The sequence below is a fragment of the Chroicocephalus ridibundus genome, chromosome 4, assembly GCF_963924245.1.
Source record: "Chroicocephalus ridibundus chromosome 4, bChrRid1.1, whole genome shotgun sequence".
In the NCBI taxonomy this organism is placed as follows: Eukaryota; Metazoa; Chordata; class Aves; order Charadriiformes; family Laridae; genus Chroicocephalus; species Chroicocephalus ridibundus.
This window is the reverse complement of record NC_086287.1, coordinates 76,412,592-76,435,864: the sequence shown is the minus strand read 5'-3', so window position 1 is coordinate 76,435,864 and position 23,273 is coordinate 76,412,592. Positions and strand designations below refer to the sequence as shown.

General features: G+C 41.3%; 1 protein-coding gene across 1 annotated transcript in view; it reads left to right on the top strand.

Annotated features, from left to right (window-relative positions):
• The first annotated feature begins 2,138 nt into the window (after nt 1-2,138).
• The window catches only part of LPCAT2 (lysophosphatidylcholine acyltransferase 2), a 32,728-nt gene continuing 11,593 nt past the window's right edge, over nt 2,139-23,273 (top strand). The window contains exons 1-10 of the mRNA XM_063334314.1: nt 2,139-2,350; nt 8,404-8,543; nt 9,643-9,860; nt 11,202-11,314; nt 14,377-14,437; nt 15,460-15,518; nt 16,761-16,795; nt 19,136-19,190; nt 22,449-22,531; nt 23,083-23,208. Coding sequence (XP_063190384.1) covers nt 2,243-2,350; nt 8,404-8,543; nt 9,643-9,860; nt 11,202-11,314; nt 14,377-14,437; nt 15,460-15,518; nt 16,761-16,795; nt 19,136-19,190; nt 22,449-22,531; nt 23,083-23,208 — 998 coding nt within the window. The 5' untranslated portion in view covers nt 2,139-2,242. The remainder of the gene's footprint in view (nt 2,351-8,403; nt 8,544-9,642; nt 9,861-11,201; nt 11,315-14,376; nt 14,438-15,459; nt 15,519-16,760; nt 16,796-19,135; nt 19,191-22,448; nt 22,532-23,082; nt 23,209-23,273) is intronic.

The following is a 23,273-nucleotide window of genomic DNA, read 5'->3' as shown; positions in this document are numbered from 1 at the left end:
CTTCCAGTTTGAAGCCTTTACTCCTCATCCTATCACTACATGCCCTTGTGAAAAGTCCCTCCACAGCTTTCTTGTAGGCCCCCTTCAGATATTGGAAGGCTGCTATAAGGTCTCCTCAGAACCTTCTTTTCTCCAGGCTGAACAACCCAACTCTCCCAGCATGTCTTCATAGGAGAGGTGCTGCAGCCCTCTGATCATCTTTGTGGCCTCCTCTGTACCCACTCCAACAGGTCAACGTCCTTCTTGTGTTGAGGACTCCAAAGCTGGACACAATACTCCAGGTGGGGTCTCCCTAGAGCAGAGGGGCAGCATCGCCTCCCTCGACCTGCTGGCCACGCTTCTTTTGATGCAGCCCAGGATACAGTTGAAAGCTTGAGAGAATCACAACACTACACAAGCATGCAAAAAATAGCTGCAAAGAGGAAAGCAAAGAGTTCTCATGTGCACCAAGAACGGATATAAATTGCAATGAGAAAGACTCCGCTCAGATACAGAAAAAATTGTTTCAAGATATTACCAGAGAAGTGCTGGAATGGATCAGCTAGGGAAGTCATGGAGTTTTAAGAAAAGCTTGTACAATCATCTGTCAAGAATGACGGAGGTAGAATTGATGTTTCTCCTCTGGCTTTCCCCCCAGCCTTACTTTCTGTGACAATTCTACTGATCTGGTTTGTACGGAGCTCTCAGGTTTTTCAGAGCACAGTGCTACTTGCAAGTACTGGCAATCACAGGGAGACCCTGGAAACCAGCCAAGGGAAATCCGACACTCCTCAAGCTTCCATTACACACAGGCTTCAGTTAACCCAAATACATCATTACAATTACTCCTTAAGCACCTGCAGTTGCAAAACACAAATAAATATTAATTTTATAATAATTAAGTTTTATTAATTCTGATTATATCTTTGTGGAAGTACTCACGTCAAACTGGCAACTAAACTATGAGACATTTATAATTATTTTTGTTACAGCAATACAAACCGTGCAGCAACATACAGACTAATGTTGTGTTAGAAAGTACCAATATTTTTGTGTGAAGGACAGATATGAGAAAGGGAAAAGCACCATAACAAAACAAAGTGTCCAAACCAATGTCATGTAAGAGGCCAGGAGCCAGCACTCTTGGACCAGCACTCTCTGTGCAGAGACTGGTAGCTCGCCCCCACCATTGTAGCGGATCACCTTGAGAACGTAAAAGCATATTTTCCTAAATATGGTCAGGCTGAAACTTCTTTTTGGGTTGAAACCAGAAGCACCAGCATTGCATTTGAAGGTGTGTGACTGGCAGAAGGCAGTGAGAAATTGAGTGGTTTAGAGGACTGCTGACCTGCCCCTGTGTCTGGCCTTTGACCTGCTCACCTGAGGTGGCCGTGGGGCAGCAGCTGTCATAGAATTATGGAATGGTTTAGGTTGGAAGGGACCTTAAAGATCACGAGCTCCAAGCCCCCTGCCCTGGGCAGGGACACCTCCCACCAGACCAGGTTGCTCCAAGCCCCGTCCAGCCTGGCCTTGAACACCTCCAGGGATGGGTCAGCCACAGCAGCTCCGGGCAACGCAGGCCACGGGCTCACCACCCTCACAAGTGAAAAATGTCCTCCTGCTATGCCCCTGCAGAGGCAGCTCATGGCGCATTCCTACAGGGCCAGTGTGCTGGAAGAGACCCTGTGTGAACCCAGCAGGTGTGGAAGGCCTGTGGCGGATCTCTACACTTCACCCACTCAAGACCAGAAACTCTGTATCGGCCTTCTGCAGTGGTGGAAATGCCTCCTGCTCCTAGAAAGGAATTTGGTTGTATGGTCTGACCACACTTGCCTTTTTCTCTCAGATAACAGGCCACGTTGATCCTGAGTAGCCAGCGCATATAAACAACACAACTGCGGTATCACACAACAAACATGGCTTCAGCGACCAGCGTTGCAGCATTTACGGGAGGTGTACATGACTGTAGTGAGCGCGGGCAGGGCTCCGGGGCTGCCGGCCATGGCAGCTGGCAGGGACGTCCGGCACCTCCCTCAGCTGTTCCTGCCTCAGCCCCGTCGCCTCAGGTGACACGCTGCGAGACGGAGGGCGACCGAGGGCGGGCTCGCGCGCCCTCACCTGCCCTGAGGGGGCCTGCCCCGAGGCGGGGCTTCGCGCGGTGGGCCGGGCCGGGCCGGGCCGGGTCGGGCCGGGGGTGCCGCGGCCCTCCCCCGCGGCGGCTCATGCGCAATCGCCCGGGGCGGCGGTGCGCGGCGGCGGGAGCATGGCGCAGCGGGTGCTGCCGCTGCCCAGGCAGCAGTCCTTCTGCCCGCCCACCGTCCCCAACCCCTTCGTCCACCCGGGGCGTCTCAGCGCCAGGGACAAGCTGCGGGTAAGGATAGCGGCGCGGGCCTGAGGGGGCGGCGGGGCGCGCCCAGCCCTACCCGGGGGGCCGGGGCCGCCCGGTGTTGGGATGCGCAGCGGTGCGGACAGGAGCGCAGCCGGCGGCGCGGCGGGGCTGTCCCACACCCCCCACCCTCGCGGGCCGGGCATGGTTTTGTGTCAGCTTGTCTAAAACAGCGGTGTGAAGGTTAATGGCCGTTTTAAAAAGACTCGCTTCCGCTGGGAGAGGCGAATTTGTGAATAAATAGTGTTTAAAACTGCCGCTGGCGCCGCCTGACAGGAGCGGGGCGCTGCCGGGGCCGACGCGGATTCGCGGTTACACCCTGAGCCGAGCAGGGAGGGACAAACCGGCACTCAAACATCTACAGCTCCCATCTTTTGGAGGAAAAAGCATCTAGTAAGAGAAGTTCCTTCCCTAGCACGGCATAGCGTGCTTCCTCATCTGCTCTAGGGATAGCAGAAAATGAACAGGTTGTGTAAAAGGTCAAAGCAAAGATGCAAAGGGTGTTCAGTGTAAAAAAAAAAAAGTCCCTTTTTTTAAATGAACTTCTTCAAGCCATCACTCCTCAGGGGTCACAAACTGCATGGTTGCTCTGCACACACATACAGGCCTATCAACTTCAACGTTAAACTTCTAACAAGATTTGCAACGAGCTTTTGAGAAGATTTTCATAAATAACACGTTACTCCGAGAGAAAACAGGAGTCCTGTTTGACTCCAGTTTGCATCCTGTTTGAATCACATGGATGAAGTACTCTCCATCTATCCATCCTGTCAGGTGCCTCAGCTCTAGAGTGAAGATGATGGTAACTTCTCTCTGGTATGATAAGCTAAAAAAGAAAATAACTTTTTACAGTAATCCTGTTTCAGATGCTTAACTCACTTCAGGCTGGTTTAAGGCTGGGTTGGGGCTGCAGGGGGAGTTAATCTCTTGGTTCCATATTGCAGCGTGACAGCCCAGTTCCACTGGGTTACTGACTGGTGTCACTGAGTGACTTGAATTAGGCTTCTGAGCCGAACGCTGCCCCCATACAGCTTGTGTACAAGTGCACACCAGACTTGGAGGGTACTTTTACAATTAAGAAAGTAGGCGGTATTTCTGTGCTTTGATTTTTAAAAGCATCCTCTTTAAAAATTAAGCTGATGAACCAAATCTGAACTGACATCTCATTGAGGACAATGAGCACATCACTGCGTAGGTGAACTTACTGTATTTTCTGCTGATTGTTATAAATATCTGAGGCTGATGTGCAACTAAATATTTTATGTTTCATATAGCTCTTCCTCAAGTTATAAACAGCGTTTGCCTGGAAGGTAGTTGGGTGGAGGAAATGTGAGATACCTGGAAAACAATTTCAAATCCTTTTATCCCCTGTGTTGTACTAGCAGCCCGAAACACATTTCAAGTGCATCTGAATCAGTAGCTGTAGGCATGAACCCCAAGGAAAAGATTCCAGTTTCTTAATGAGGTTCCAGACATGGACAGCTTTCTGTGCTGTCTGCTTTCGGTAGAGGATGCACAGACTACTTTCAAAAGCTGGAATTTCAAGCTACAATTACCATTTTATCGATAACAAATATATCCTACTTTTTTGCTTCATGAGGAGGAGATGAAAAACATGGTATGTCTTAAAACAAAAGATGCTCCATACATAACTCCACAACGTGCCTGGAAGGAAAAGCACCCGGCTGGGTTAGGGCCTGCTGCTGTAGTGAGCTTCGAAGCAAAACTGCAGTAGTCACAGAATTTTAAAGCAGAAAGCCACAGGAGAGACAATCTTTCTGTATCATGTGTTGCTCCCTTCTGTTCTTTTTCCGCTACAGTTGTGGAACCTAGGATACTTCCTACTGTCTGCTTTATCCTGTAAACGTCTGCTCCTCTCTTGCCCAGCCCTGCCTATTGGACCAGCTGGGAATCAGAGCCTTAACCAGAGGGTGTTACTATAAACTTCAAAAAAGGGAAATGTCTCTTCTCCCATTTAAATCAAGTGTAGTGTATCTCCATTCTTGCATGTTAAAGATTGTTTTGCTATATTCCCCCTATTCTATACTATTCCTTTAGCATACACCGATAAAAATAGATATAAATTCAAAACTGGGAGGCCAAAGCTGGATTTTCTTATGTCGGTGAACACCTTGAATGTAAAGGCTGCTGTGCCGTGATGAATAGAGCTTTGAAGTGAGACGGGCTAGCTGTCTGCATTTCGTTCAGCTTCAAATATGAAAACAGGCTGCAGCCAGACTGAAAAATAGAGTAGATTTTACAAATTTTTTGCCAATCCTTGTATTGGTAGTAGTTTACCAGCCAATGAGATTTTTTTGTCTTTCTTTAGAATGTGCAAAACAAAGCTCACTTGTGCTGTGGTAAACATCTGCATGTGCCAAACAAGTTTAAAACAGTTGTTCAAATGTTTCTGGTTTCCATCTTCTGACTGAAGCTGGCTGCAATTCATTGTTGGGATTTTTTTCATTTTTTAGTTTTAGTTCTGTTCATCCTGATTGCTCACTTGCCCTCTCAACTTCTGAACTGCACTGCAAAGCACAAATACTGGTTAAGTCATGACTAGATTTTCCTTTATTCAGGAGAGATGCTCGCTGGATTTATGTAATGGTGAACTACTTAATGGCATAGCCAGAATGCTAAAAGCAAGATTATTTTTAACCCTGTGCATGGAAGTAAACTGCTAGTCTGCCTGGTGGAGAGCTGTAGCGTACTTTGGACGCTGATGGAATACCCTGTCTTGCTAGGCGGGTACTGCTTTGGGAGACAGTCCATCTGCGCACAGTTTCAGATGTCAGGGGAGTTCAGTTGGAGTTGGGCTTCCTTCTGGTCACCAGCCTGCTCTTCTGCTTTCTAGATAACTTGTCAGCAGCTGAAGTTGAACAAAATTTTAAACTGGATTCTGTGGCTTTCTGATAGACCTGTTTTTCCCCTTCCCTGGCTCCTGACATCAGTGACAGTGTAATCCCGCATATTGCTTAAGGGTCAGTCACCGGTCAGAGTGTGACCGGGGCTGCAAGGATTACTGCAGGTGTCTGCCACAACCGCAGTGACAGGCAGTGCAGTTGGTGCAGATACCATAAATAGAAAGTACACGGGTGATTCCAAAAGTGGGGAAAGGTTTTTTGGATGACTCAGAATAATTCTATCTTTGTGATACCTGCATTTTCTTCTGTATACTTTTCTCCTATACTTTCTCTTTTCTAGCATACCTTGACCTTTCTCTTTTCTGTCCTTTTCTTACCCTAGTCTGCAGCTGATGGAGCAGAAATCAACTCTGCCTCATTACACAGTGACCTAGAAAGCCAATAGCTTGCATCAGCAGATCAGTACCACCTGCGTATCTGCCTAAAATAGATTAATGAATTTATTAAAGTTTTTAGGAAGGGATTGTTTTGCTTTTTCTATTGCATCCTTTATTTTTCATTGTAGGTCAGTGCATAAATATTCTTTTTTCATAGAGAAAAAAGTTATTTTAAGTCAAAACATGCTGATTTATGCTTATGCTGCCCATTCTGCATAACTGAATGCAGCTGAAACGTTGAACTGGGACTACAGATCATCATACAAGAGAATGCCTATGGAGGAAAAAAAGACACATCTGATTTTGGGAGACAAGTGAGGAGTCTTGGCTGATTTAACTTGCTACCTGACACTTTCAGATTCACCACAACTCCCATAAAGCGAGTGGGAGCAATAGATCTCCAGGGCCAAATCTCTCATACCCAGCTACTGAATCCATTTCTGTGATCCAGAGCAGTCCTTTTCCTCTTGTCCATGAAGTTATGGTTAAAATTCCTGTGCTAGTTATATACAGCTTTTATATAAAAAACCACTGTATGCTTCAAGAAGGAAACGGTCATACCTAAATGTTCAGATCTGTCCTGGAGACATGTTACGTGGCAGTGCTTATAGAACATAAGCAGCCCACCATGTACCTGCTTCTCAGCCTTATCCTAATTTACACTGTGTATCCACTATCAGGTTTGGCCTGTTGTCACTATGCCTTTTGTAACAGAGACCTGAGTCCTGAAGGCCCAAAATTCCTGTTAATCCTTTTCAGTATCAGAGGGTTTAGAGCCAGATGCCAGAGCCTCTCCTGAATATTAATGAGGACATTATGTGAAGGTGGAAGGAACTTGGGGAGGGAAAGGACCATGTTGATGAGAGGCCAATTAGAACCAACCCACTATATTAAAGAATCGTATAAATAATACTCAAAGATGCTTATATTCCAAATGCACTACAAACATTTGCTCCTTTTTGAAGAAAAGAGATAAAATCCATTGTGTTGCTTAATAATCATAGCTCAAGTATGTAAGTTGCAAACTGTTTTGTAGAACTCCCTTATTGTTAAAAGCCCTGCTTTTCCTGTACAATAAGTAGTCATTGCTGAAGAGCTGACTAGAAAGGTTGATTTTGAGAGAAACACTGTTGTTGAGCTGTCGATTTTCCTAAAAAAATTAGTAAGGTATAAAAAATAGTAAGCTCATAAGCATAACTCTCCTTCAGCAACTTCTACCGTACTTCTGAACTGGTGGAGTTGTCAGTCTGTGACCACTGATGTACTCTCATGTAAGTTTTAAGGGACTTTTCGAAACATAGCCCAAATTAGAAAAAAAAAAATTCACTATTACAGTTCTGCGTGTTGTTTTGTGCATATGTACACACACAGAGCTGATCCTCATCAGCGAGTGGCAGCTGAGCTGGATTAGGTGCCAGAAGAAGCTGAACCAGTTACTAGCTTACCAGGAATGCCAGGCTATGGCTTCTGCAAGCTGACACAGCTCACCTGCCTCCCAGCTCTGGGCTTGCCCAATCTGCATAGTGCTGTGTTGCGCCATAAAGGCCAACCTTCAGGATATAGTTTCTAACCTAATTTGCTGGGGTAAAACAATTAATTTCTTCCGGCTCTGCCCAGTACCACAGCTGTCTGTTAACAACCTTGTGCCAATACACCTGCTTCCTGGAGCTGTGCACGAAAAAATGCAAGTTAAAAATTCCTTAGGAGAGGCTGCAGATGATATTTGAGGATTATTGGCAACCAGGGCGTGTTAGTGTTTCTCCTTCACCTCACTCTGTTTACAAATGCATATGAAGAACCAAAGCAGCAGCAAACCGCAGCCTTGGCTTGGATCTGTTTTGTACCAGTTTTGCTACCTAGCTTGGCTGGCTGTGACTGTAGCAGAACTCTCTCAATAGTTTCTTTTGCTTCAAGTTAAAGCAAGCTAATAACAGCTTCCTGATAGCAGGGAGGAAAGGGAACTAAGCTTTCTCAATTTATTCTGAAAAATTCAAGCACAGACGTTCGTATCCAAGATGCTTCAAACAGGAGGCAAGAAATTAATCTTCATAATCAGAAGGGTTCTGCTCTATGTTTACTGCAGGCAGTGAGCAAACCACTTACAAAGGCAATGAACCAAGAGCTGCTACAGCAGCTTCAACAGTGCTGTGAAGTCTGAACCTTTGCCTTAAACCATACGTTCGGTTTTACTGAAAACTCCATTTTGCTTAAGTCCCAACTAGGGGAAAGGAAGCCGTGTTGTGTTTGCCCCACTCCAAGCAGTAAAGATCACTTGCAGCAATAGTGTGACTCAACACAAGATTTGTCATTTTGAAAGGGCAAGAGTACATTTCAGTCATCTTAACAATCTCACTTGGCTTCTAGACAGGCAGCTAGTGACAGAAGGCTCTGTCGTGGAGATACGTATCAGCTGGGTGGACTCGTGAACTGGTTGTATGCTGCAGACCAAGTCTAAATATAAACTAAAGTCAGCAAACTCTGTTTACCATCTCTGTCTAACAACATCCAAGCCAAAAACTCAAATACTCATTCCAGTTCTAGCTGAAATGGGAATCCAAAAGTGAAAATGAAATGCTGTGAATGACTGCCTTCCCTTTTTGAACACTGTAATGCTTTCCTTACCAAATCACGTAGCAGTAATGTCAGTATTTTAAAGTCCATGTAAGGTTACTACACAGATAGCAGTGTCATTCCTGTTGATACCATTTCTTAAGATTTCTCCCCTCTTTTTTTCCAGACTGTTCTTCAGGGAATTATTTTGCTACCCCTCCGTGCCATATGCATTGCATTCCTTTTACTGATAGCGTGGCTATTTGCATCAATTGCAACTTTCCGTCACCCTGGCAAAGGATCTGTGCCGCTTAAAGGATGGAGAAGGTAAAAAGTGACCAATATTTGTGAAAGCTCTGTGGTCTGATGTTTTGCTTTTTTTTTTTAATAACACAAAACCAGGGTCTAAAGCTTTTTTTTTTCCCCTCTCCCTCCTTTCCTCCTTTTGATTAAAGAGCAGTCCTCAGCCAAATCTTAGTTTTACCCATTTAGGTGAAGCAACTTTTTGGTGAGTGTGTTTTACAAAAAATTACAACAATAGCTTTTTAAATAGGTAGATTTTCAATTGTCTTGAGGCTAAAACAAATCTGTATAAGAATCTTCATAGACTATTTGTAAGCCAGGACTTATTTTAGGAATAATACTGATAGGAATATTTGAGAAAAAAACTCATTAAGAAAAGTATTTGGTAACATTACATAGGCCGACTTTCTGTGTAGCCTTCTTCATTCCTGCTGTGCTATAATTTATGATAAAATTAGCTTTAATAGCTCCTCTCTTAGCTATGTTGCCCTTGAAGGAGTATTTTACAGCTGCCTCTGTGGGTTCTGGGTTTCAGTTGCTCAGCTTCTGACCTCAGAGTAATGCAGTTCCCTCCTAGTTGTGATGTACCGCAGCTGCACGCAGGAGGGGGAGACAAGGGAAGTGAGTTCTAACAAGGCCAAGAGATTACAGGGAGTCCCGTGAAGGGAACATGTCCCCTGTTGAGGGAATGTGTTCCAGTACGGGAACACTGTCATTTAATCTTACTTGTTGAAACTGATAGTAAAAGAACAGTATCAAAAGTTAAGTAAGTTCTTACAAAAAGGACATTAATTTCCCACCCTCCCCTTGCAATAGTGTTATTCTACAATGCTATAAGATACGGCAAGAGAAATAGCATACCTGGGAGGAGGGTTTTGTAAGGTGCTGTATCTTGCCTTATCTTTAAAATTATAATCTGGTTTCAACATGAAAAGGTGATGTTTCCTTCCCTACTCCTACTGCTTTCCCTTTAGCCCTACACTCTCCCAGTGAGTAGTGTTGCTACCCTGTGCCTGGCTCCAGTGCTGCTGAGACCTAGGAAATCTTTCATGGGCTTCTGTTTTGAAGTAAAAAGAAATACTAACTGTAAGATGGATGATATTTTTGTGTTTCTGTTTACAAGGAGGATGATCCAGACAACTCTCTCATGCCTAACTCGTACCTTGTTCTTCGTAATGGGTTTCCAAGTTAAAGTAAAAGGCAAAATAGCGAGTCTGCGAGAAGCCCCAATCTTTGTTGCAGCTCCTCATTCAAGCTTTTTTGATGCCATTATTTGTGCCCCAACTGGAATGCCATCAATAGTGTCTAGAGCAGAGAACCTGTCCACGCCGGTATTTGGCAGTAAGTATTTATGAAAAAATAAAATGTTAGAAGTCAGTAATTTGACATGAGGCTAGAAATCTGATCTCCGATAGTGATTTAGGGGCAGACTTCTTTAAATCTTTAAGTTCCAAACATACTGACAGATTATTTCCAGTGAAATCCCTGGGACAAGTTATCTTTCTGAATTAGTCAAAATGTCTAAAAGTATGCTGTTTCTTTTCAGATATGAAATAGAATATCACTTCAGATTTTCTTTATATGGAAAGCATGTTTTGTAACTGCTCAGGCTAGCAGCTTTCTCTTAAAAGTCTCCCAGTAAGAAGGTTGAGAAATCCGTTCGACTGCTGTCTTTTAACAGGGTGGCCCACAAATGTAGAACACGGATTAGTGAAGGTTATTTCAAAACAGACCCAAGTTAACAGCAGTCTGGAAAATACCATATTTGTAAGTTTAAACTTGCAGGCACTGTTAGGGATTTTTTTTAATGAGAGTCAAACCAGGAAAGAATAAAGAAGAAGTTACTCAAAAAGGAAATGCAGAGAATGGAGAAAATCAGATGACTCATGCTTCTATTATTTTCTCCTCCTTTTGGCAAAAAAAAGAATTCCCATTTGCATTATTACTAGAATCAGCTGTAGACTTTCTGCTGGCTGTACGTCTCTTATCTCTATAGGACTCTTAAAAGAATAAGCCAACAGTAACCCAAAACTAAACTCGGCACACAACACAGAGAAATGCCTTTGTAGGAAATAAACTAACTGATAATAAATTGACCTTCTCTTAAAAGCACAGGAGTGGGACATAGAAGATAATTCTTCCCCAAGTTTCTCATCACATCTCAAAAGGTCCACACATTCTGATGTAGACTTCTGATGAAATGAGGGTGGGGGTTTTTTCTGTAATTTACACATAAGCTGTGTGGTTTTTGTAAGTGAAAAGGGACATCTTACTTGTTCTGGAGAGGCTCAAAGTGTTTGTTGATTGCAGTCTGCATGAGTTAGGCCTGAGTGTGGCTCATGAGCAGAGACCCGATCAGGTTTTTTCCTTAGAACTGTGTTGGAATGCTCAGTGAAAGATAACAGCAATATTAGCAGAATGTGTTTGGGTGAATTTGGCACATTTATACCTACTGTAAAGCTCTCAGCTGGCAGTGTAGATACATCTTCTGTGTCTTACTTCCCGTTTTGGAGAACAAGGACAATAATAATACTCTTCTTATCTATTTAGTCTGAAAGCTGTTTGTGCAGAGTCTGTCTTCTAGTATGAGAATAACAAGATTTTTGCTACAAGGGAGCCTTAAACCTATGTATTTTCTAAGCACTAGCATAAGAAAAATAAACGTTTTTATCTCTTTCACAGCAATTTTAAGTTCCCTTCAGCCTGTGTCAGTTTCTCGTCAAGACCCCGATTCACGAAAAAATACCGTCACCGAGATAACTAAACGAGCATTATCAAGAGGCCAGTGGCCACAGGTAATAAATATTCTACTACTATTCAAGTGCCCAGCTGAACAGGATTCTGTTGATGTACAAAGTTGAAGTCAACAGTCAGGTAATATGACTGGTTTAGGAAAGGAAGACGAGAGGCTGGTGCCTAAAAAGTTTTGTCATGACAAAATCCATCCAGTACTAATTGCTGTTCCAAAATGCATATGGCTCCTGGCCTGCTCTTTTCCCTATTTAAGTCTTAACAAGCTGTCATCAGTGTAACAGATGACTTGAATTGGTATATGTGAATCAGTATTCTTAACCTAACTCATGTGTGAGAAGCTATTGCAGAGCTGTGCTCACAACAGTTTGTGGATGAGCAGTCGATGAGATGAGTAACCCGAGCTGTCCAAGCTCCAGCATGAACAGTATGTAAGCTTAAAACATCAATTTTGCATGTGAAGAATGGCTGAGGTGAAATTCGGTTCAGTCTTTAGGTTAATAATGCAGTAAAACCAAGACTTTTCAATTGGCCTGAATTGTGGTAAGATTTTAACATGGAAGCAATAGTTAATGATTGTGCACGCTGTTTCCCATGGTCATTCCTCAGCAGCAAGCTGCTGTTGTGCTTCTAGGCCTTGGGTGGCTTTCCATCTTGAAGAGCTAATGGAGCAGGGGTTGCTCTGGAGGAAGAAAAATGTTGAGGCAGCAACTCTGCTGCTTTTATGACAGGCAGAGGGGCTGAGATGGAAACTGCATCCTCTGCAAGAAGAAAAACCTGGAACAGTTGTGAACCTACTAACATCTCATTTGGCAGTGCCTCTCTGCTTTCTTCCCTTGCATTGACTGTGCTCCGATGTTGCCTTCAGACACCAGAAATATAGTATCACTGCCACGGTGCTGGACAATAAAGTCAATGATGTAAGACCTTTCTTCATAAATACACTGTGGATTTGTGTATAAATTCACACTTTGTGTTTTGGATTAGTTCTTGTTTTCTTAAGGGTTAATTTACTTAAAATAAAAAAATTCAAAGAAGTGACTGGTTAAGTAGCTAAAGTCACAAGATCTATTTAGTCATAATTGGCCACCTCCTAAATGATTGAGAAGAGTTACTTTTTCCTTCACTTCTGTTCCAATGAATGGCTCTTGAGGAAAATTTAAAGAGGCTAGTGAAAATATAGACTTCAGAGCAGGTATCCTTATGGCAGCTTGACCTGAATGCACTGCTCTGCTCTGTGAATAGTCTCTAGAAACAGACCACGTTCAAGCGTAACTGCTTCTCATCCTGAGGGAAGACCAACACTTGCCACTTTTTTTGAAATGTCATTATTTAGATGTTTCATGCATCATTTTTACTTAGCAAGCACCTTCCAAAAAGCTTTTTAGTTCATGTTTAGGCTGCCTTAATTTAACTCATAAATGCATTTTTCTAAGCTGCAGTAAATATTTTTAGAGCCTCCATTATTCTTTTCACTTTGTCAGTTATATGGAGGATTTTAAACATGCACATGTCTAAGCTAGGAAGGCTTTTTTTGTAATGCTATGATTACAAATTACACTGATGCTTGTGATTTGCTAAATTGTTATGGATGAAGTGATTCCAGCAAAGCTCTGGTATACCTAATCTCCGCTGAAAACACCATGGGGAGGAAAGGGGAATTGGCTTTATACCAATTCTGCACTTGGCATCAAAACTAGATGTCTATCATGGCATAAATAGTCTATGAGGCAAGTAATCTGGGAATCTCCAAGACTGAGTCAGCAGACTCGGAGTGTCACTGGGTGATCCCTAGTCCTATGCCCTGGCCACATATTCCTCCTCCTCTTTTTTTTTTATTTGAGAAACTTGACCATAAGATGATATCTGTCATATCCTGTTCAGAGTGCCTGGGCTGCATTCTCTCAGCACAACAGAAAAGTAGCTGGATTCCCCATACTCCCCACCTAAAACCAAAACACAACAGGCTGGGCAGCACATGGGCTTGTTAATAGCATGAGGTTCTGATTAGCGCTTCTCCCAGCCATGTACCAAAACAGAAGGGAAGGAGGGACTGATTACTTACTCTTTGGTCAGTCACTAGTATGTTTTCTGTGGCTTATGACATATGCTAAGCAGAAACATACCCATTTTTGTGTCCATAGTACCAGCAAATAATTTCTGATTACAGAATGCATAGTCAAAGGCTAAACGTAAATCAGTATGTGCAGCTGTCTCTATCGTACTTTGAAACAGCCTGTGTCTCTTGGATATGACCTAATTGATCTAGCCATGACCTGTTCATTCCCACTGAAGTGGGAGCACACCTTGAAGACTCTTTTGATCCAGACCAGTTCTTGTGCTGAGGTTTTTTTGGAATGCTGCTTATGATCCTCTAGCGATATGAGAAACATAAAGCTTCCTTGTATTCCACAGGGGGCTGGATTTGGTGTGTCACATTGCAGATCACTGTGCATCTAATCTAGTATCTTCCAGACACTAATTCAGAAACATTCTGGGTATTTGGTGTGTCTGAGTCATTCAGGTTCAGAGGGTACATAGTGGCGTATAACGCCTTCAGAGCTCTGCATCGCAGATGCACATACTCTTTCTGCCATTTCCAGCTATCCCTCCAGCTGTGATCTTCTCATCGCAGCTGGCATCTCGACTCACGCTGATAGCATCTGTGCCTGTAAAGGCTCAAGGACCTTATGCACTTCATGTCAGCCCAGACTCTTGATGTTTGTACACCCAGCAGTTCAATAAGGAGCCGCCAGCAGAGGAACAATTCTCATATCATTACCAACACTCACCAGTTCAAGTGAAACACTTAAGGCCTTTTGTACCATATTTCTGAACTGATAAAGGCCTTTCCCAAGAACTCCTCTGTTACAAAGCATTTGTTTCCAAATCAAGATGGATCACATCATTAACAGGCTAATGTTACTGTGAGCATCCTTCACTTATTTGTTCATTTCCTTTTGAAGCAATAATAATATTCTTGTGATGCAGCGTAACATGTCACTGAGCTTGCATGAAAAGTCAGCCTGTACGTAATTGATGCTGAAATATAATCTTTTTATGAAATGTGTGTGTATATATGTATTTCTTTCTCTTTAAATCCAAGATACTGATTTTCCCAGAAGGCACCTGCACAAACCGATCTTGCCTGATCACATTTAAACAAGGTGAGAGATTTTGTCTCGTCATTGTTGGTAAATAATGTGTGAAATATTAATTTGATAGGTCTGGTAAGGCCTATACTTCTGCAGATACATCATCCACAACGGCACTGTAGTGGATGTAGTAAAGTTTCAGTGGCACTAAACCCACTATTTTATACTAGTCAGTTTACTTTTCTGATTTTTGGTAACTTGCAGGACGTAGAATACCTATGATGTACACAGTTAGTTGGTTGAGTTTTTTTCTGGGTACAGTTTTCATCTACTTTATTTACCGAGAAACTTGACTGTGATTATTATGAGATGAACTACCAAAATACATGCTACTTATGAGGTTCTTTTAGCTCAACTTACAGTCATGCTGTCTTAGATTCCTGTAAATTTTGCCGTGCAAGGCTTAGCAACCAAATTATGAAATCTCTTTGCGTAGTGTTTAGCAAGGCAGGCCCATAGATATTTTTAACCATAAAGGTACTTGATAGCATCACTGATCATTAGATTGTTGTGCTGCACTTCAGTTAAAGCCGTCTTGTGCTCCTTTCTTACTGTTGTACTGTGTCTCGGGTAGCAAAGTTACAAAACCAGTGCTACGTGCTCAGATCCATATCACTTAGGAAGATGATCAAAACAGAGAAGGCTTCAGGAAAGGCTCAACAGCCTTGTGAGCATCTAATCCTTTGAAATGAGTGACAGTCAATGGAGAGGTAATACACAGAAAATGAGTTTGAACAGTTCAGGAATCTTAGGCAGCTTTCTCCTTGAAATGGAGACTAGCCCTTTTTTGTCCTGACATCTTGCTAGTTGTGCTGCTAATTTAAAAAAAAAAACAAAAAAAAAAACAAAAAAACCCCAACAAAATACCAACCCCCCGCTTCCCCCAAAAAACCCACAACACAAAGAATACTTCCCATTCTTCTTGCCTTTTTTAACAGTGTCTCCTAGACACCATGTTTTACATGAATCACTTAAAACTCCCAACAGCTGTAATAAGCTTAGTCTTAACAATCAGTTCCAATTTTTGGTTGCAGGTGCCTTTGTTCCACAAGTCCCTGTGCAACCTGTGTTGCTCCGATACCCCAACAAGCTGGTAAGCAGAACATTGTTCTATCACTAACTAGGAATACGGAAGTCAAAATCCCGACTTACGTGGTACCTATGATAAATATTTTGCATTGTCACTGAAGAATGTATTGTCCTGAGCTTTAGCATTGGAGAGCTCCTCGAAGCAGCTGGGCTTCCCAAATGTAGCTGCTATTCTGATTGTGAAAATCTTACTGCTGGGCTTCTTAGCTATAGTTAAAGTAAGAGGGAGCACGGGAGAGTATTGCAGCGGAAGTTAGAAACTTCCTCCAAAGCCACAGAGCCTGTACTTTGAAGTCTAAAATGCACACAACTTCCCTACTAGTCATCATTTTTTCTTTAAGCTCAAAATACTCTTGCTGCAAAGGGGCTCACAAAGTTTCTGAACAAAAGCAAAGCTGAGCCATGCATTACCTCCAACACCCCCTCCTTCAGGCACCTCGGGGGCAGCTTTGCAGGTGGTTTTTTTCATGCAACTTTCCGTTGTTTTGCTGAGTAAAAGCTTCTAACAGGTATTGGGGTCCAGCCATATGGCTCTGCTTCTCTGACAGGTGTAATGCTGGGACATCAGTCTAGCAACTTGTTAACTTTTTTTTTTAATTATCTGGTCATCCATCAAATCCAGAAAAGAACAAACTTTCCATTCCTAATTGTTGTTGTTATTTACAAAGATTCCTTTGTAAAATCCTTTTACAGATCAATTTCAAAACTGACGTGAACCACTAAAGGGAATTGGTGTGGCATTTCACTGATAGGATTTAAGGATCTGCAGTATACATTGTAAAAATTATATGTAAGAAGTAATAAACATAGAATAAGAAAAAAAAAAAGGCAAAGCAAAAAAAGCATGATAGTTTCCCAATGCATAAATGTCCTTAAAAACGAAACCAAACATACTTATTGAGGGCGCCTTTCTCAAGGGATTGGTGAAATCCTCTGAAAAAGTCTTACTAGATTATTTTTTTCCTACTTCTGTTATTTGGATCAGAATGAATGATTTAAAATATCTAAGTAACTGTATAAATTTTATTCCCAATTGTTGATATTATCAACATTCTGCCATCCTTATTTCCAAATTTTTAAGGCAAAGAATCCTGGTTGCTGTGACAACTTTATTTATTTTCACTACAGGACTATAAAACCATCATCTGCTTTTACTAAACTTGTGTCTGTTTTATATTGTAACTTCTCTCTCTCTAACTTTCATGTGGTTTTGTCATACATTTCTGTATTTTATTTTTTTCCTTAGGATACTGTGACCTGGACGTGGCAGGGCTACTCATTGTAAGTTTATTAATCTTACTGAAAATTACATATAGAAGTTTTTTCCCCCCATTGCTAAACAGTCTGCCAAACAGATTCAGCTAAGCCAAGACACATATTCTTCTAGATCTGTTTATATGAGAGGGAAATACTTGGGGATAATGCTGTCATGCAGTAGATTTCACATCTGAATGGCTAGAGAAAGGGTTTGCAAATGGGGAAGCACTGTTTCCAGCTCTGCCACCATTTTGTTTAATTTTCTCCTATGTTTTGCACATTACACTAGAGCAAAAGAAAGATTTAAAATTCTTTTTCTTTGGGAAACAATCATAGTCATCAAAATCCATAGATGTTTACAGTTTCCCACATGGTATACAAACAAGCAAAAAAAATGTTATTTTCATTCATTCCTCCATCTCATTTGAAGTCATATGAGAGTAAATGAAGAAGATGGGCAAAACAAGTGTTCATTTTTCCCATCTTTCCCCATCCAAACATCTAGGTTTCTTCTTTAGATTTTTATTTTTGCTTTAGTCAACAGAAGCAGTTGTTTTGAGATCCCAGTGAAGAGGCTATATATAGTAACTGACATTGAAATAATGAAAAATATTTCAATAAACCAGTTAGGCAATGGATCTGTGTTTATTTCTCAACACAGGTGGCCTTATAATATGCTAAAATATTTTATTACAGTATTAAAAAACCTTTACAGCTGCACTGAAAATATGTCTGGAAAATACTTTTCATCTTATAAACATTCATTAAAGTGTGGATTTGCAGAATCCCTATACCACATTTTCAATGGAATATGTAGTGTATCTAAGTACACTAAGTGCTGATTTACTAAGGGACTAAAATTTTTAAGGCAGCTAATTTTGAAACATGTCTGAACTAGTGGAGCACATCATAAGCACCTTTTAAGCGATCATTAGTTAATCCTAGCACCTGCACACTCGGGGAATGGACATTAGGAAAGCTGACCTAGATGAAAACGTCCATCTCAGTTTCCAAGAATATTTTGCTATTATTAATACCGCTGTTACAGTTACTAACATACTGTAATGAACATTGCAAGTGCAATGGCATACGGCACGTTTCCCCTGTGAAGGATTTAGGCTGGAAGACTGAAAAAGAGCTACATCTTCAGTTATGAGAGCTGGTGTAGGAATAGGTGAAAAAAGAAGTGAAATGAGAGGTATTGCTGTGGAAGGGAGGAGGCTGCCCATTCACTAAAAATTGAGAACTGCTCTATGGTGAAGGCCCAAATTGACACCTGTGAGAAGATGAAAGGAGCAGCCTGGCAAAAGCATGGGAGGAGAAGGGATGGATGGGGTAGAATCTGGAGATTCTTAATAAAAATAACTGGAACTGGAAGAACAACATCCGCCCCATAAACCTGCAGATCAGAAAACGCGTAACTGTCACACTCTTTGTAAAACTTCCTGGATCTCGCAGCCAGGACGGGACAGCACCAGTCTCCTTCTCAGAAACCTCCTGACACAGTTTCTGCTTTCTCTTACAACTTCTTTCTTACTTTTGTGCCTTACTGGGAGGAAAACCTAATATTATGTGTTAGAAAATTAAGTGTTAATAGTGGATTCCTGCAGAAAGTAGAAAGGATCCCTTAGTTCTTCTCCTGCCTTTTCCTTTCCTCTTTTTTGCAAAACAAGAACAGAAGAAAGATTGCTTGAAAGTTTTCTATTATAATTTCCCTGATTTAAAGTAAAGAGAAAATGTGCATTTCTGCTTTAAAATCACAGTGAAAAGAACAAGTCAGAAGTGGAAGCGATCATGCTTATCATCGTTTGCAGTTTCTTCATCCCCCTACATGTTGATACTAAAATTTGTGACTTTTTCTAAAAGCACTGAAGGTCCCAAATATACCAACGCTTCATTAACACACTTATGTAAACACTACTATAATTTGCAAATGGCTAGCAAATACTAACAAATCCTTGCTTCAGTTCTGCAGAAGGTAGTTACTGGTCCCATTTTGCAGATGAACGAATAAGAAATAGAGTAAAGCTACTTCTCAGAATCAGAGCTCTTAAAGCTTTAAAATCCAGTATGTATTCACCTCTTTAAAGATAAGATAACATATATACATTTTCCCAGCCAAAGAACTGGATAGTATTCTAATATGCATGACAACAGACAGCAAGCCGCCTGCCCGATGAGCAAGCAGCAGGTACATGCAGAAGCCTTGTAGAAAAAATGTCAAAAGCAACATTTCAGGGAACTTCACTGCAAGGTACTTAAAAACCTTGCCCAATATTGGCTGTGGTTTTGTCAATGCTACCGATGTGCAAATACTTTGTTTTTAAATAAGTAAAATGTATTTTTCTTCCTCTTTGCCTGCAGAAAAGAGCTGTGCATAATGACACTGTGTCAGCTCTTCACAAGAGTAGAAGTTGAGGTAAGAATTAGAGATGTTTTTGTACTAAGATTCAGCAACCAAGGAATTTATACTTTGACATAAATGCATTATTCCTTTATTAGTCCCTGTTAGTGAACAATAAACAAATGTCTCAGAAACAAGAACAGAATCATGGTGAGTAATATATTTAGATTTGTTGTCCGTATCTATGTGTCACTTAATCTGATGAATTCCTAAGAGAGAGCTGTCAGAAATGCCTTTATTTTTAAAGCATTGTAAAATCATTGCTAACTATCACCACATGCATTTTACAGATGTTAAAACTAAGAATTATAGATAATACATTCTGTTAAAGATAACAACTTCTCCCTTTTCTCGTTTCCCTGCTCCCTTCAAAGTATCCTTGTCTTCCTACCATCTTCCCAGACTGAACTCTAAAAGGTTTCTGCAACTATGAGCTTCTGTAAGGACTCCAGTACTTGTACTGAGCCTTGTATAATCAACCGGTTCCCTTGATCATTAAATCAGCTGCACAGCACAGACAGGTGAATGACAACTGAAACAGCACACACACTTCATAGTACCACTACTTTAACTGCTCCCTGTCAGAGAGTCAACATTCAAAACACCGTAGTGAGGAGCCAGATAACTGAGGTGTGATCAGTTTGCTAAAGTGTTGTATTTCACATTCCTTACCCAACCACAAAGTATTGTCATGCGGACCACGTATGTTTAGGGACCTGAGAAATGGGAGAATTTCTGATAGGTTTTGCTGTTCATTTGCAAAACACAGAATTCAGCAAAGTTGTGCAAAGCTTTATGAATACAAGCAGTGTTGCTACTACTAACAATCAGCAATATTGTCTTTGTTGGGAAACAATTAATTCTAAAGGAACACTTTGTTACTGTTTAGTACATACAGTAGACACGTATTTGTAGAAGGTGTACTAAAGAGCCAATTCTCCTAATAATTTTATACAGAAGGACATATCTATGCCACTTATATATGTGGGAGCAAGAAATAGTTAACATAGCCCTTCCAGTAGAAGGTTTATTTTCCCTCGCTTCTGAACAGAACTCAAACTTGCCTGTTAGAAAATAAATCTCAAGTTCCAAAAGATGAAACTGGAACATGAAAAAATATGCAGCTTTCACAGTAGCATGTCCCCAAAGTGGAACTAATTTCTTAGCATCAATGGAAAAGTCCTTCCATTTCTAAAAAGAGAAGGGACAGATTTGCCTGGGGAAGGAGGGAATCAGACTACTCTTCGTAGGAGTTTGCACTTGTGGTGCTGTCCTGTACTGTGAGCAGGTGGCCCCTCCACTCCTGCTCTGCATGAACAGTGCCCTACTCCTGTAGTCCAAGGAACACACACATGCATGTCTAGTCATATTCTAACAAACTGTGGATATTGAAGATTAAACAGTGAACCTGGCAGTGAGTTTTAGGGCTGGAAAAGATACAGCATTTGGCAAATTCTGTGCGAAGAGAGACTAGGTCAAAAGCAGATCAGAGAAGTATTTTTGCTACTGAAAGAGCTGTGAAGAATTTTTCTTGCAGGGCTACAATTTGACAAGGAAGGTATACTTACTAGTCTTCACCAGATAAGCATCTGGGTGTGTTTGCGATTATGTGTGCCACCTCAGGAGGCCAAGAAACCAAATTCTTCATCCCCAGCTGTGGTTTCTGGCAAACTGGTTCTATGAATAATTGTAGGTGGGTTTTTTTGAAGGGGATGGAGGTGTTGTTTAACCTACCAGAAATTTAGGTTGCTGCCTGAGCAAGACCTCAGCCTCAAATGATGTAATGACCACTTTCAAGACCACGACGCATGTTTGCATAGATAAACTTCTCAGAGTTATGACTTCATCTCACCCAGTGATGACACAGTTCTCTGTGTCTGTACAGTGTGCCTGTGCTTCCTCAATTTAAGAGTTACCTGACTTCTGAAGGGGAGCTGTAATAAGCAGGGACATACGTCAGACTTGAATAGAGCTGGCACCTGCTTATTGAAGGAATGAAATCTCAAACCTTTGTGTGAACAGCTGGACCCCTGCTGCCTTACAGGGGATACAACTTTTAGCTATAAACAGAAAATCGTTATGGCTATTTTGACGGATAACCAGTTCCATAAACTTAGTGTTTTTAATCATAAAGAGGCAGCATTCTTTAAAAACAAACATAAAAAGGCTGTTCGGGATGGACTGCATTTATATGGGACGGTTACCGCTGTATTAGTGCATCACCAGCAACTGCAATATAACTGTATAACTGAAGAAACATATTGACACATAATTAGCAACTGTGTCTTCCAGTGAACTATGAGAAACACCTTATACTTATTCTAGAATTGCTGTATTCTAGGATTTAAAGGTAAGATTGCAGAGTGGGAGTAGCAGAACCGAGATAAATGATAACCATAAGTGAGAAAAGGCGTGGTACGCAGAGCTGCAAGTGAGCACTGTAGACTGAAGTAGAAAGAACAAAACACTCCTCCACACACACCACTTTGCAAACAAACAGACGCTGATTCATGCCACGATAGATAATAATTCATCTATAGCACATTTTTAGGGAAATGCTACTTCAGCTTCTTACATATTAACACTGAATAAGTCCTCAACAGTAAAAGCGTTGCCATTTAGATTTCTAGGGTGTTTTCTAGCTTTGGGAGGAGAGGGGGTTGTTTTGTTGGGGTTTTTTACTCTCTGCTTGGAGTTTCAAAATTTTAAAGTATTTCTGTCCGGTTAGTGCTATATTTGCAATTCAGAACTAAGATTCCTTAATGTTTTTATCAGGGCGGAAAAACTTACAGGAAACTTATCAGTCACATGCTGACAGATACAATTAACAGGTACAAGGTGGGGCTGCAGTATGTGTTTAAAAACATTACAAATTTTTCATACACTGTTCCAGTATATAACATCACTTATAAAGCATCTTTGAAAAGGAGTGTACAGTATTTCAGACTCACATTCTTACCAATGTAGCATTTAATTTTCTAACTAAGTATGCATTTATTATACTTTCCTTCTCTTGGGGGGTTGATTTTTCATATTAAAGCAGCTTCTACCAATCCTTAAGAGGCAGGTTTGGACTAAACTTATTTGTTTGGCTAGGGCAGAAGAGCCCGAGTGGTTTCCAAGGCGGGTGAGACCTCTAGTGTCTAGTTCCTTCATTGCATGGCTGACTTTTTTCCTCCTGTTTTTCCCCTATTGCAAACAATAATAAGAAATTGTCCATGTTGTTAATAAAGTGGTGACTGTTGAAATGATTGGATAACTCATCTCTTTCAGTTTCTGCCTGTTCATGTTCCTACTGAAGAAGAAAAGAACGATCCCATTCTTTTTGCCAACAGAGTCCGGCAAACAATGGCAACGTATGTAATCAGGCATGAAGAAAATCTTTGAGAACTTTTCTTTTATATCTAGCAATTCCATATAGGTCCTAGACATAAAATACAACTTAGTCAAGTCCCAGGTACCATACATAGGAATTGCTCTAGATTTACACCAAAAGGTGTCAAATTCCTGTACTAAAACACCCTGATGGTTTTTACATGGAGCATAAAGAAGGTTGTCTTACATTGGAAAATAGTATGTTCACTTCATGGAAAGCCGGAAAAAATTGCTCCCCTATTTGCTTGGCAAGAAGTGGGTCATTTGTCCTCCAAGGTTACTGGGCTGCATTTACAAGACTGTAAATCTTAAAACATCATGACACCTCCATAGTATAGTTTCCAAGTATGGTTTCATAATTACACAAAATCGTTTGTATTGCTTTATTCTACTTGCAGCAGTGCAAGAATGAATTGTCATTTGTTCTGTATATTAGCATTAAAGCCAAATTGAGACAGAGAAGGGAAACAGTCAACTAAAAGTAATTTTAACATAAGAAATTGATTTTTCTGTTTCCTGAATTTTGTTTCAGTGCTTTGAATGTGCCAGTCACCGATCACACTTTTGAAGATTGCAGACTGATGATTTCAGCAGGACAGCTGACTTTACCCATGGAAGCTGGGCTGGTGGAGTTCACCAAAATTAGCAAGAAACTCAAGTAAGGGAAGTTTAGCTGTCAGTAACATTAATTATTGCAGTGCTGCGCGTGTTGATGGCCATCTA